Below are 16,025 nucleotides of genomic sequence, written 5' to 3'. Positions count from 1 at the left end.
TGGTCTAAGTCATTGTCTCTCCTGAAAAAGCTCACACATTAGACATTCTGGCACGTATAACCTGATAATATCTGCTTCTCAGAGGTGTGAAGTTATCATTTCTAGCCCAGGACTGCAGTGAGTTTTCATGATTAATTTTGCGTCTAGGAAAGCATATTTTGATTTCACATTGAATTTTACCCAGCCCGAACACAAATTAACTTGCTGAAAAGCAATACTGAGGTGGAGAAAGGAGAAAGAAACAGTGTGTCTGTGCCTTTAAAGATAGATTGAAAGATAAAAATGGCAAGTGTTTGATATTGGAAATAGCTTACTGTTTACAATCTTGGGTGCAATCAGGTGGGAGCAATAAACTCATTTAGCCCAGAGCTTCACACTAATCTCTCCTGTTCTATCCTTTTTCATGCTGAGAGAACCTTTGTTGCTAAATGGCATTGACATTGTTTCTGTATCAGTCTCAGATGTAAGTGCATATTATAGTAGGTAATTGCCAATGGGTGCCCATGCGTGGGTTAAAAAGCTCTCTTTCTTAAGGAAGGCAATGCATTGTTAATAACCCTGTCATGTTTCCAATAGACAATTCATGCGTAAAAAAAAAAAGGTGAATATTTTTCTTTTCAAATAAGAGAAATTGAAAGATTGAGAAATTACCAAAGGAGAAAAGCAGCACTTACAATGAGGTGAGTACATAACTCCCCTGCACAGAATATAGGCACGTCATTTTGCTACAAGCTCCTGTGAGTTTGCTAGTACATCCAAACACATGTAAAGTGTTTCAGATTATCAGGAACTGGTTCTTTATGTCATGTCACGGTTATAGACAATTAAAAACCCCATTGTTCTAGATATTATATATGCATATATATTTACTCAATACAATTGAAACATGCAACAAGAGAGATTTAATACCTATGTAGAATAGAATTATTTTCACATACAGACATGTGAGGACAAAATTATATTAAAATGATGGCAATTAAAGAATTGAGGCACTGTAAAAAGTATATTAAAAAGTACTTTGTCACTAGTAACTTCTGAAAATAAAGTTAACGTGCTCACTGATACATGGGCTTTTATAGCTAATGAGGTAGTGTGTGGGACTTGGCAAGAAAGCAGGTCAGCAGGTCGTTGGTTATGGAACATGATTATTTTGCCCATACAATGTGTTGAAAGAACACTTATTTAATGACTCCTGAAGGTGGATGTTCTGATGGCTATATATTGTGCTGTTTTAATGATGAAAATGCACTGTAGACTGATTACCTTAGACTGTCCTGCAAGTGTGATGCTAAGACCCTAAATGAACAGGAGACGAAGTACTTCTGTGGAGCAGCATCTCTTACTCTTCTTGCAGCTCAGCCATCTCTGTATTTCAGAACTTTCCTGTGCAGACTTCTCCCTGTTGATGAGTTCAGAGTTCATGGCAGAACCACACGCTCCCCTGAGGCAGAACACTTACGGGAAACAGCTGTAATTGCCCAGGGTTTGGGGGATACCACCTGTGTGCCCTGCCCATCGGTTTGGAACCCCCTGCTGCCTGGGGGAAGACTTAACAAAGCTCTTCAATCCGTGCTTGTTTGCTTCATGAGTAGATTCGCTGTGGCTCTGACTATCCTCAGGGACTTTATCTTACTATTTATTTGTTGTTTGTTTGTTTTTGGAAATGTGCTGACTTACCCCGGTTAATGAGGTTCCACTGGCAGTGTCAGTGGAACTCTAGTGCAGGCAGCATTAAAATGAAGTACTTGTAGAAAGCCTCTCTGCAAATGCTCAAGAAGTTCAGTTGTAAGCATCATGATTGTTATTAATTGCACAGTCCAATCACAGCAGCACTTACAAACAGATGAAAGAATAATTAACAGAAACTATGAGAAGGCTTCTCAACACTATGTGCTCTTAATCTTCCTGTATTTTTCTGGCCAAGAATTAAAGTAGCTACTTAGAACTTTTCTTCATTGTTCATTCCGTGTTGCGTGTACATACAGGTAAGAAGTGCTGTTTCATGATAAATTAAGGTATATTTATGACAAGAATATTTAAAATGCCAATTCTGTAAAGCTAGGACTTGCTAGTGTTTCTTTTCACATTAAGTTTTACTCTGCATTGCTGTGTATTCTTGCTTATTCAGGAGGTTGCTATACAATACAGGAGGCCAAATTTTAAACGGGTCTGATGACACAAAGCCAAATGGGCAGTGGGAGATGCATGTGTTTGTAGACTAGTATTTAAGTCATTGTTCTTGGGGACAGAGTGATGTCCCTTACCCTTCTTGTCAGACAACAGCAGTGCTGGCACTTGGGATGACACTTTATACTTTTAATTCTTTGATAGCATGTCTTATTTGCTATTGTAAAAATGATTGGGTCAAGGCAACTGTTGATGCTGCAGGTGATCTCTGTGACTTTATAAATGGCACTTAATGTGCTTATGTTCCCACAGGGTGGTTGACAATTCTGTAAATTAGTATCACCATCATCATAACGTGATAAGGTATGAAAGAAACAGCAAATACAATCATAGCGGCTGAAATCAGTAACAGAGGTCTAACAAGTCTGTTCCTTCTTTGCTGACGTTTACCGAGTTGTAGTAATGCTTTGAGAGTCAACATATAGCATGTAAAGATGATGGTGACTGGAATTAGGAATCTCAGTACAATCCTGGAGAGTGTGAATGGCACTGCAAATTGTAAAGGTTCTTCAGTGCCATCCAGGGATTCTATGATGTCATGTTGTCTTCCAGCTGCAACTGTGTAGTAGATCTCTGGCACTGATGCAATCATTATGAAGATCCATACTGTCATGGTACAAAACCCAGCCTTTCCTTTGTCCCACCATGTTAATGAAGTGATAGGATGGACAGCCCCTACGTATCTGTCAAAACGGATAAGTGTCAGGAAATAGACAGTTCCATAGATATTAATACTAAAAAATAGTCTTATGATCTGATAAAATGCTTGACTGGAATAGACAGCTAACTTATGAAGACTATCATGTACTGAAAAAGGTGCCATGAGAGTCCAAGTAAAGTCACACAGTGCCAAATTAAAGAGAAATATGGTATTGGTAGTCCATGTCTTCACTCAGAACACATAATGTCATAGTGCAAGTATATTGCCTAGAAATCCTGCTAATAAGTGAAAAGGCAAACCAGAATCAGCAAATAGCAGTACCACTCCAGCTTAGGATTTCTGTTGCAAATTAAAATAGTGCATGTACCATTCATCATCTTTCTGTGGAGTATGCCTGAAGGGAAAAGCCAACAGCCTTTAAAATAAAAGTTGAATTAGATGTATTGAATTTAAAATTCAAAACTTTTCCGTTAAATCCAGTATGCTTGAACTGGCAAAATAATTTGGAATATGGTATAACATACAAGCTCACCTCTCTCTATCTGAAAAAAAAAAAGTAAATTCCGAGTAGGTAACACTTAAAGCTTACTCTACAACACCAGCACAGGCAGATCTTCATGAACTTTAATCCAAACCTTTATATTCTTTCCTCTCTAATATTTAGTGTAGTGTACGATAGATGAAAGGAAAAAAGCATGCGCCCTCAGTAACAGCAGCATCCCCTTGCCCAATAATGTATCTGTGTCTATCTTTGGAAGAAGCAGAGGGGAGGGCAGGAGGACAGTAATTGCCCACGCTCATTCCATCCTTGCTTTGATTGCCTTGAGTATCCATACTGGGCCTAGAGGCATGTGTAATATGGGTAGCTGTGACTGACATCCAGAAGACAGCATCAAAACAAATCAGCATGAAATCCTGCTTGTGGTGAAAGCCACAGCAACCTTTCCATCTAAAGTGCTGGACAAGATGCTTTTTTTTTTTCTTTTTCTGTGACTTTCTTCTGTAAATCAATGTCCCAGGCCACAAGCATTGTGCTTATGGTAGAGTTAGAGAGAATTCATTTTCTCTCACTCTTTATGGCCCAGTTTGTATCACTGCCCATTATGGAATATCTGGAATCTGCAGTGTATTTTACAAAGCAAGGTTTTTATGCTTGTAAAGTCTTGTGTTTAATCCCAATGATTTTGTACTCCTAATAAAAACAAAACAAAGGCTGGCATATTCTGCCAGAATGAGCAGTCACCAATTGCAGTTCATTATGTTTGTAGAACATCTCTCCAAACGATGCAGCAGATGCCAAACTGTGAGGTCTGTCCAAGTAGGAGCTTTGTATGAGGGTCATCCAAATAGCCATTTATGGATCAGAGTCCGCTACAGTGCTTGATAGGATGACAGGATAAAATTTTATTCAGTACAAACCACACATGGAATGGAACAAAGGACTTTTTCAAAGTGTTATTGATTTCTTGAAAATTTTCAAAGAGCTTCAACCATTAAGTTGACAGTAGTGGTTTTTTTGAACGTAATGTTTTGCTTTCATGTCAACCTTAATACAATATGACTTTTCCAAAGGTATGTTCACAGACACAGGTCAAAATACAACAAACATGAGCTACAGTGAAGACCTGCTAAATAGAGACTGCATTATTGTGCTTTGCAAATTTATAGCTCACCCAGGCAGTGAAGTGACAAAAAGCTAGTTCAGACTGTACTTGACGAAATTGGGAAGGAAAGTTGTTTCTCTAGAAGCTCAGCAACAAAAGCAGTCAAATGACTTTCCAGAAAGTGAATGTGGATAGAAAGCCATCTGTTCTACTCACAGTGTATTTCACAGGTGGGGAATGTTTGCTCTCTGAACATATTTTGTTAAGTATTGAAGCACTGTACTTTAACCTAGGGTAACTGTACTCTTTCCCTACTTTTTTCCATAGCCTTTGGGAATATAAAGAAATTACACAAACTTTGTGCAATTTTTTTCTTCAGCTGAATTTTATAAGATACCCCTGTAAATTCTTCAAAATGTAGCCACCCTAATAGGTGCAATACAGTTAAGTAACATTTTCTTGTGATGTGTTCAATTAAAAGAGGTTTGAATATGCATGGGAAAGTTACCTTTTCCTAAAATCCTCTTGGCTAGAGGTCATGTGTGCTTTGAATTAAATTCTATTTCCTACCTCTCTGCCTTCCTTTTCAAACATTACAAATGAAGGCAGTAATAAATAAGCCCTGAAGTGGCTACAAACAGCATGGCCATAGCTGCACGAGGGAGTTGTAATGCCAGATTCCTGATCTCATCAAGCTCCTGGAAAAGGACTATAGGTAGGTCTAAATGGAGAGAGGCAGACAGCTGTGCCACTTCCTCCACTTTGCTGTAAGTTGGCTGGATAAAGCCTGGATGTGTAGCCTCGTAACTGCGTTAGGGCAGTTACAGACCTGAACTAATAAACCCCCTACCCCCTTCATCACCTTCGGTTCACTGGACTGCACGCAGGGTTGAGCTGTATGACATTAGTTAAGTAGCTGGAGGGGCTGGAACTGCAGAGCTGCGTAAGTTGCATTTGGGGCTCCGAGTGTCATTAGAAAATATGTCTGTGTTTGTGTAGGCATTTCTCATGTGTCTACCTTGGGATTCATATTTCAATTTGCTAAAATATTCTTACTGTCTCCTATTAATTCTTTGTATTATAGTAGAGCTTAGAGGCTGTAACCAAGACTAGATTCTTGAAACAGTGTGCTTTGCAATTGATGTGAGCGACTTACAGGGTGGGCACAGGGGAACAGGTGCAGAAATAAAAAGAACCTTTCCTCAGGTAACATAATAAGCAAGAGAAGAACACAACGGGTTCGACCCCCAGCTTGGTGCTATAAGAAGAACTCCTGGTCATCCATCAGAAGAATGTGAAGCCTTGTACGATCAGGACCCAGTTTCACTGCATGTGGGAAGACAGTCAGCATGCCCTGCTATATCCTGAGGCCGTTGGAGCTACCCTGACGTCCAGCAGATCTGCGTATGTGCTGTAATGATTTTCAGAAGGGACTTTTTTTACATCAGACAGTGGCAAGTTTTCTGCCTACCTTCTTAGCACCAAGAGAATAACTCGAGTTACAGGATGTGACTAGATCTTCACAGTTCAAGTCCAAAATTTTGCATCTGTCATTTAAGAAAACTTTCTTTTTCTGAACATTGCTGTGTTCAGTGCTAAGTGCCATTCTTAAACAAAGCCAGCCAACACACATACACACATCTTAGAAGTGGCAGAATGAGCAACAGCACCATGACATTGTACTGTGACAGATGAGGAGTTGCATATGTTGTTAGTGCTGACTAAGAACAGACTTGCCAGACTTTGATGAAAGTAGGATTTGGTTTTCAAGGCTAAAAAAATATTTCCAATTTATTGAGATTAATTTTTCAGCTGAACAGTTTCAGCCATTGAGGGAGATGGCAATGAACATTAAATGGACAGAAAGAGCAATCACATGATGGGGCATCCAGAATTAAAGGAATAGGTCTGATTTGATGAAGGGCTTGATATTAGAATGTTACACATATGCCCAGGAAAGGGTTGAAGTTTATGGGCTCCATCACTCATAATTAAGACAAGAAAGCATGCTAAATTAATGGGTATGAATGTCATGTTTCTCTTGTTTCTCCTTCTGCAGTGTAATGAATCCAACCATCTTACAGGCTGTGGCTCTAAAGATGCTAGAAAAGTTTGAGTTTTTTAAAAAGTGACCTGTTTGATTGACTCAGTTTTTGTATCTGCCTATTGGGTTGTCTCTTCTCCTGGACCTAAAAGAAATATGGCTTAGACCTGTGACTCTGACAATGAATATTCACAAGCTCCTCCATCATTGTCCCTGACAGCATCTGCATGCTGTTATATAAAGTCAAGCAGGTTTCAGGTGATGAGCTGATTTACTGCCTGGTTTGTTGCAGGGCCCTAAATCCTGACATTTCTACAACCCTGCGTTCCCCTTGTACCTGTGATGGGGCCTCCAAAGTCTTGGAGTAGATAGAAGACCTTCTTTCAGTATAAAATTACTTTTTGAGCAAACTTCGTGTGGAGCTAAGAAACATTGTGTAACTGAAAAGAATCTTGATTTGTGTATATAGCTAATTGTAGTTCGCAGTTTATCACTGGTAGTCGTTCATATGGAATGTAACTTGTATTTGCAAAGTTCTGTTAGGTTTAGTGCATTTATTTATTTAAAAAGTATCTAATTCTGTATGTCTAAATATATCCTAGGAACCATATTCTTCCCTGTCATACCTGTGGAGGTTTTTTGGCATTTTTAACAAGGTCATAATAAGCGATTAATTTGGCCTGAAGTGAAAAAAAGATCAAGCTAACAGCTTACTTTATGTAATTTTATTCCTTATCTACTCTCTTTGCCCCTTGCTCCTTTTTGCTTGCTGTTCTTTATAGTAGAAGCCCTAATTTTACATGAACTGTTTTATTTGTTGGGATTACTCTGAGAATTTTGTTTGCAACTGTATTTTAATCTAGTACAAATCTATTCCAGTTACCATCTAGATAAGTTTTCCAGATTTCTGACTATTCACACCCCAATGTACTTCTGTTACAGGTGCTATCAAAGCATACTTTTTAGCTCATTTTACCAAATTAATAAAGCGTTACAGAGGGAGTCCTAGGTTTTGTTATAAAAATATCAAGCATTATTTGCAATTTTTACTTTAACATCTTCCCTGTTAGGTAATCATCTTATGCATTCCCTTTTTATGTTCAAATGAATTGATATGAAAGGATATATAATGCAATGTGAGTATTAAGTGGAGCTTTTCACGTATTTTAGTTCAACTGCATTTAGCATGTTATACTTACTGGTACGATGGGAACAATAAGTAATATCCAGCAGTATTTGTATGCAATTAGGTAAGTAGATTGTGCTAATATCCAATTCCTTTCTTAATGACTCAATCGGTATTGTGATTGAGCTGCTATTTCTTTCATTAAAAAATGATGTTCATGTACTTACTTGAGATTTAAGGACGTCCTATACGGCAAACATAAGCTACAGTAGAAGGGTAGTTAAGGTGTAAGAATTTGCCTACCACAGACAATATTTGTGAAAAAGTACTTAAAAAAATGTGAAATTTATACATGTGTATATATTAATCTGTGTGTAATAGCTAAAGAGGGAAAATTATATTGCTTTGGAGAATACACGTGCAATGAATACTTAATAAACCTTTCTCTTACCTGTTTTAGAAAGGTTGGAATTGGCTATTTTACAGAAATCTAGATGCTCAGCTGTGATTTTCCTCTCCATTAATCTGGACCTTCTAAAATCACAATTTTCTTCTGAGAGTACTGTTTTTAATCCAAGGTGTTGTTAATATTCCATATGCAATGGCAGCCCTTCAGAGAGCATGTATCAAACTGCAAGGCAGGTATCTTTTATCATTAAGCCCCTCCTCTCAGTAAGTCAGGATAAATTGCTATTGTCATAGCAGCCTCTGCTTGCTTTTTAGGGAAGGACATACTTACTGCACATCCTGAGTCTAGCTAGGGCTGGGGTTGTCATCATTTCCAGCAGTGAAAGAGAAGAGTACAGGGGCTTGGAGCATGTATATGTGCGTTTGCACTTTCCCTTTCTTCTTCACTGCCAGAATCCTTGTTATTGCTGCCCTACTACTGGACTGGTCTGAGGACCTATGTTGCTCTTGCCCCATCAGAGAGCTTGGTTCACCCCACCTACCTACCTACCTATCACTTCTGGTGCCTCATAGTTCCCACCTTGTTCCAAAATCTCAGCCCTGTCAGAGAACTCCCATCTTCCAACTCTGCTTACTGCGGAGCTCAAATCCTACCTCCCACTTCAGCCCATAGTCCAGGTCTGCTCCAGGTCCTCCAATCTTCCTGCCCCAAACCTGCATCTCCAATCTTCAGCAGCGCACACCAGTCCTGGGATCTTCCTGTTTCATTCCCTGAATGAACACCTCACTTTTTTACTAATTTCCCCCACTTGATAGCTTCCCCATGTGTCCAGCCCTAACCGATACTGAAACTGGACTTTGCAGTTCAACAACAACTCCCAGAGATTGCCTCCGTCCCAGACCATCCCACCTCTCAGTCTGCTGTATCACCTCTCTTGATACTTCCTGTCCAGCTCCTCATCTTCCTTCCTTTTTCCCTATTTTGACATCTTCTGTCATCTGACTGCACTATCTCCTCATTAGATTCTGTCCTTCACCTTACTGCTTGAATTATTGGTTGTCTTCCTTACCCCTCTTGGCTTCTGCTGTGGCACTTTCCACCTTGCAAAAGCAAATTCCCATCTCTTGCACTGGTGAGGTTTTCAATACTCCAAACAAAGAACACAAAAAAATCCACCTGGTTTTAGAAAAGAAAAATTCTATCTGGAAAAAACATAGACCATCTAGGTAACCCATGATAAAACAATAATACTCTGTTAGTTACAGGGGCATGCAAGTATGAGGGATGGTGATTTACACAAACTACCTACTAACATCAATAGAGGTAGAAGGAGAGCTGCTAGAAGACAGAGTTGTGAACACAAAAGGAGGTCAGGACGTCAAGAAGAGTTATGAACAACTAGATTGAGGGGTGTGACACTCACCCAGATGAGGAAGAACTAGTATGGCTGAGCTTTAAGAAAGTGGTGATTAGAAATTCTGATAAGAACAGCTCAAGGAGCTGTACCAGACTCATAGGGGTCCAGGAGAAAAAAAACTCCTGACAGTGAATAAACAGTGTGGCTGAAGAGTTTAGAGATGAAAGACAAAAAGATGATAGGGTATTGTTGCAGAAGCAACTATAGAGGCTATTACAATGCTAAAAACCAGTAGATATGTTTGTTTTGGGAAAGGAGAGGGCTAGACAAGACAGAGAGATTCAGAAGAGGAAAAGAGGGATGAGAGTAGACATAAAGATCTGGAAATTGGATAGAATGAAATTATATGGGCAGGTGAAAAGGATAAAGGGCTACAGGAAATAGAGGTGAGAAGCTTTTGTGTTTATGATAACAGAGAAGGACAAACAGAAAAAGGTAAGAGGAGAAGATGGAGAAGGAAAGCTAGTCCAGGACAAATGTGTTCCTGAAGAAAACATGACGAAAGTTTCACCTGTCACCAATGGTGAGAGTAAGCAGAGCTTCTTTTCAAGTGACAAGACATACCACTACTCTTTGAAAAAGGCATTCTCTGCAGAATGAAGTATAACATCACATGATTAAAGTACTTAGGCCTAAGAAGAACACACACTACAAGATTCTACACAGTCTCATAATTTGATTTCTTAATGAAATTAGGGGAGCAAATAAGGCATGTCAGGGGACATACTTCTATTTCACATGAGAAAAGCTTTCTTAGACATGAAAAGGAAAATGATGTATGAATCAGTTACCTTTTTTTTTAGCATTTGAAATGAATTGTAATGGTTTGTAGTATTTCTCAGCATCTCTTAAAAAATACCATTATTAGTAAGTTATCGTTGCTTTTTTTTTTTCTTTGGACTTCATATTCAGTGTCTAACATTTGAAGATAGGATACAGAAAAAATGTGCAGAAGGAACTGAGATTTTTCTTTGTGTAGGAATGGTGAAAAAATATTCAGACTGTAGGAGCTTATTTTGTAATATCACAGTGAGGCGTTATAACTCAGCATTTGACAAATTTTAGTTTAATAAACTGCATGGTAGTTTGATCAGTCTTCCTGATGTTACCTTAATAGTAAAAGTGACCACTGTAGCAACTATATTGCTCTTAAACACGTTAAATGTTATCTGTTGGTGCAAAGCCCTTTTGAAATCCCATCTGGGATGTTAAGTGTTGTTCCTGCTGGGAGTCAAGCACTGAAAAAATATTTCTACACCTTTCCAGCATCATTCACCCACTCCTATTTGGATCATTAATCACTGCAAGTAAATAGCCTTTGAAAAAGCAGGAACCATTAAAACCAAGTATAAACTACAAAAAGCAGGATAGGGAAGAGTGTTGTATTGCAATAAGACTTTTGAGGATAGGACAGTAAAATCCACCTTGCTCTGACAAATTGTAGTATACATTTGTGAAATGGCAAGAACATTACCATGAGAAACAATCATAGGTCAAGCACTCTAGGGAATGTTTAGTTCTCTGTGACACGGTGACAACATTTGGTGTACATATCTTACTAGGAGATTAATAGTAATTACATCATAGGTATGGCTGTAAGCCCTATTCTCTTTTGTGATATGATTTTTTTTATGTTACCACTTACAGGCTTAATCAGTTTGTGGCCTTGTTGTGGTATAATGTAGCAAAAGTCTATGCTGTAAGAAAGAGAATAATATTATTCTTTACCTTTGTGGTAGAGTGTAAATGATTTGTCCATAATGTCACTGGAGGTCTCTAGTTCAATCTGAAACTGATTCTAAGGCTCCTGGCACTTGTCCAGCACATATCACTCCATTGGGTGAGGTCATCCCAGCTGAGCAGTTCAGTAGTATTGGAGTCAAAGACTTTTTCAGTTTCCTGTGTTGACATTAGATGACCAGTACACAAGAACACATGGCAGCCTTGTACTACCTCACAAAATAGAGGAGCAGTGACATTGCACAATATTGTTATCTCAGTTTTACTGACAGGAGAGGTGATTATTTACTTATTACTAACCATGTATTTTTGTGTACTTTGGGGCTTCAGCAAGAGTCATCTTTGACTCAAAGGATGGCTTTTCCTCTGGTACATGGAGTTTCCCTCTAGTGCAGGCAATTTCTTTCATCCTCAACTGGTCCTGCAGTCACCTTCTCAGAAAAGCAAATAATTCTTTTTCTCATGAGCCCAAATGTCCTGAATCCCCAGTTCTATTCCATGTTTGTGTTTTTCACAAGCTAGACACACACATATGATGAGATCACTGTTACCATGTCATGATATTTGACCTCATGCTGTCTATAGTCAGTGGAAAGAGACAGACAACCATCAACATTTAATGACTTTTATTACTGATCCAGAAATAACTGGCAGCAAATAATGAATCTCACACAGCCTGAGGTACTGATGACACTTCAAAATTTATAAATAGACTTGTCTCCTAAAAACACTGTTCAAATGCCACTAAAAAGTGGCTCTTGCCTTGAGGTTTAGACTAATTCGATGAGATTGTCACTGCTGTCCATTTGTTTTGGAGTGTTAGGTTGTAACAGTTTCTGGAAAACGTGATTGTTTAGGCAGTTGCCCTTCCAATCCATCACTCCTTCTGATTTTTGCACAGATGTGCAGCGCTAGTGTTCAGTGAGCTTCAAGGTCAGCAGGTTGATGGAACTAATTCACATGAAAGAAAAAAAAAACCCAAAACAAGGTAAATTTTCTTTTTTTTCTAGATGGGTCAGTTCCGCACTCTTGTTCACTCATGCATGGCTGCTCAGCTTGCTGTGCCAGCATGAGAGCAGAGTGGGTAGAGATACTAATGGCTGAAACAGTGAAAGCTGCTTCACCAGCATGCAGAATCACATGTTGTGTCTGTAAAACCACAGCCACAGTTTGATCAGGTACCACGGATATGATGTGGACTCCTTCAGACCTCCACCTCAGTGATTTTGACTGTAAGAGCCCAAACCAGTTTTTCATCAGTCTGTGGGAAGGAACCTTGTAATTTTGTAGGAATAATATCTGTTCATACTGAACTACAGAAGAGTAGAGTTTGGCTTCATGATACTAAATCTGCCAGCCCAGCCGGCAACAAAGCACCACAAAGCTGCTCACTCACTCCTCCCCTCCAGCCCCGGTGGGCCGGGGGGGAGAAAATACCAAGAAACACTCATGGGTCGAGACAAGGACAGGGAGGATCACTCACCACTTATGGTCACGGGCAAAAGACAGGCTCAGCTTGGGGAAGAAACAAAATCAATTTAATTTACTACCAATCAAACCAAACCAAGGCTATTAGGAAGTAAAACCCAACCTGAGAAGAGCCTTCCCCCCCGCCCCTCCCGCCTCAGCCCCACTCCTGGTTCTCTCTCCCCAGGGGAGCAGGGGACAGGGGCTGGGGTCGGTTCCTCACACCTTGTCTCTACCGCTCCTTCCTCCTCAGGGGGAGGAGGACTCCGCGCTCGGCCCCTGCTTCGCCGTGGGGTGTCTCCCGCAGGAGACAGTCCCCCACAAACTGCTCCAGCGTGGGTCCCTTCCACGGGCTGCAGTCCTTCAGGCACAGACTGCTCCAGCACAGGCTTTCCCATGGAGTCACGGCCATCTTGGGGGGCACCCACCTGCTCCAGTGTGGGCTCCTCTCCCTCCTTCCTCACTGACCTCAGTACCTGCACAGGGATTCCTCTTCCATTCCAATCTCCTCTCCTGCTGCAGGTTTCCCCTCTTAAATCTGTTCTCCCACAGGTGTTACCACTGTCACTGACGGGCTTGGCCTGGGCTAGTGGTGGGTTGACTTGGAGCCAGGGAAGCTTCTAGCAGCTTCTCACAGGAGCCGGCCCTGCGGCCCCTCCTCCGCTACAAAAACCCCTGCCACACAAACCCAAAACACCCACACACAGTGAAATAATTGGATATAAAAAGAAACACAGTTTAGTACTCTATTTTGGTTTTGTTATCTTGTAAACATGTATTTACTGACTGACTAAAATACACTTTCTCATAATATTCATACCACAGGTCAGTTGCTCCGTCTGAAAATGTTTCGAGAGGACCACGGGTCTTGGATGACGATGTTCTTCAGTACCATCCTCTTCCTCTTCATTTTTTCTCACATTTATAATCTGTTCCTCGTTATGGCAGGGAACATGAGGTAGGTTACACAGTTTCTTTTTGTCTCTTTTGTTCTAGGATATATTCTACTGGAAACTTTTCATATTACGCTGCTTTACAGTGAATGAGAGCTTACCAAAACGTAAACATACTTGTATTCACTATCTTTTTTTATTCTTCTGCTTTCTGAATTTAGGTAGAATAGTAATTTAATTGGTTAATTGGCCAAGAGGATTAAACTGTCAGTTATAAAAAGTGGGGTCCTAGACTAATGATAGCAACTATTACATCAGGGTACTAATGAACATTTTTTTTTTTTTTAATTTAAAATTATAAAATAATAGCTCAACAAATTTGATTTGAAGTTAGAGCTGAGTACTTTAAAAGTATAAGCATTACTATTGTGCATACTCAGGAAATTCAGAGTTAAAAGTAATTGAAACATCCAAATTTGAGGAAGCTCAAACTCAAAACACAAACATTAAATATATAGTATAGTGCTATTTTGGTTATGTGCATTAATATTTGCTGATCCAGTTTGTTAAAAATATTCTTAAAGATCTATTTTTTTTTCCCATAAGGTGCTCTGACAGGGCAAAGTTATGGTTGGCTGACAGATGAACAGCTGTCTTTTTAGTATGTCTGGATTTATTTTAAATGGGGCTCTTTATATTAATTTTCTGACTTAAGAAGACTTGCTTTCTCCTATTATCTCAAAATTAACACCACTTTCACGTGTTGATTTTCCTGAGAAAACCTACATTATTAGTCATCTAATACATACAAAACGAGTTCACTGGACAAAAATACGCGGTCATGTTGTTTATGAAAGGCAAGCTAGCATCCGAAGAGTTTCTAGCAAGGAATAAGAAGCCCAGTGTATATATGAGTTGAAGAACAGTGCAAATAATTTAATGACTTGTTCTTAGCAGAATATCAGAGCCATACCAACAGAGTCTGATGAAGAGTTATTTAATGGGCCCTGGTGTGGTGTGTTACAGATCTTAAGTGTGTCAACAAAAATATGCAGTGTATGTAGTTCTTTTACCAATGTGACATAAACGAAAAGGTGAGTAGGAGGCAGACTGGGTGTCACTGAATGAACATTAAGTGCAGACCAGCTGGGCTAATCATGAGATTGTGACATGAAACTAAATGTATTGATTCGAGCAAGGCAGGTAAAGCAGCAGAATCACTGAGTGTTTTAGGAAACAATCACGGTAACAATGTGCTAAATATGAATAGGTGCCCAATAAGAGGCAGAATAATCATCCCTGAAATGAGAAGGGTAGGAGCATTGCAGGTTTCTGGCTTCCCTATTTATATAGTCATACTATTATTGGTATTATGTTAAGATTTATGTTTGGTATTTCGAATGCTCTGTAAACTATAACTAGCTGTTAGACAAAGCATTAACGATTTTGAAAGCTTGACTTGTGTCTGGAAATCAAGAGTTCATTTGTCCTTGTCAACATTCCTGCTCCCCATATCTGTTACAAGCTTCCATTAACTCCACTGAAGAGATTGTGTGGCAATCAGCATCCACATCCATGGAAACAGGCACAGCCTAGTACTGAAATAGCTGGTGTCAGTCAATCTGCCCTCTTGCTTTCTGCGGGGTAAAGCCTTTCCTTCCCTCGAGCTTACGCCCCAGCCCTAGATTTGTTGTGATTGTTTTGGGAAGCTGACCACACTGTGCTCAAGGAATCACACTGCCTTTTTCGAAGTGGACTGAAGGCTTGTTACAGCCATTTTGGGTGTCTATTCTAGCAAAAAGGCAGCATGCGGATATGGAACAAACAGTTTCGGTCTCAAACTGCACAACGTAAACCATCAGTCAAACAGAGCCCTTGGATCAGTCCTCTCAAATTTGAGGTAGAACAATGTGTAGTACTTTTGAAAAGAGTGTTTCTACAACAAACATCATCAAAGCCAACTACTTCATGTTGCTATAATAAAGTGTTTCAAGGAGTGTATTATTTTTTCCTGACTAAATGTTATCCTTATGAAAGCTATTTGCTTCATGGTGTGTACTTCTGTGCAAAAGACCACCTCTGTTCACACCTTTTGCCACAGTGCCTTACTGAAATGACTGATGCCAGAGAGACTGGCTTCCAGGATAAAGATCAGCGTCTGCCTGCATGGAGGTTACAGTCTTTGTAGAGACAAGCTGACCTTTGTGCCTATGGACTCCTATGAAACACAAGCATCCAGAATACCCATCTTTCCATACAAAGGCTACAAAAGCCTTACAATTACTGTCTACAAGACTGAGTGAATAACATTCTTTTTTTTGCATGTGTTTCCTCCTTGCCCTGTCCCTGATTCAGCTTGCCCAGTGTGCTGGCAAGAGAGTGATTCTGACAGGTTTCTTTATGTCAGATGTTTGGTCTCATCAATGAAAATCCCTTTGTGGCTCATGAATAGGAGAGTCATGTGTCTTGCATGGGCG

General features: G+C 39.7%; 1 protein-coding gene and 1 pseudogene across 4 annotated transcripts in view; one reads left to right on the top strand and one right to left on the bottom strand.

The window, feature by feature from the left end:
* Window positions 1-16,025, top strand: part of TMEM117 (transmembrane protein 117) — a 241,477-nt gene that overhangs the window by 38,134 nt on the left and 187,318 nt on the right. For all 4 annotated transcript variants that reach the window (XM_052788714.1, XM_052788715.1, XM_052788713.1 and 1 more), the window contains one exon: window positions 13,481-13,613. In XM_052788714.1, the coding sequence (XP_052644674.1) occupies window positions 13,481-13,613 (133 nt within the window). The remainder of the gene's footprint in view (window positions 1-13,480; window positions 13,614-16,025) is intronic.
* Window positions 1,548-8,143, bottom strand: LOC128142591 (P2Y purinoceptor 1-like; annotated as a pseudogene).

Source organism: Harpia harpyja, chromosome 6 (assembly GCF_026419915.1).
Source record: "Harpia harpyja isolate bHarHar1 chromosome 6, bHarHar1 primary haplotype, whole genome shotgun sequence".
Classification (NCBI taxonomy): Eukaryota; Metazoa; Chordata; class Aves; order Accipitriformes; family Accipitridae; genus Harpia; species Harpia harpyja.
This window is presented reverse-complemented; position numbering and strand designations above follow the sequence as displayed.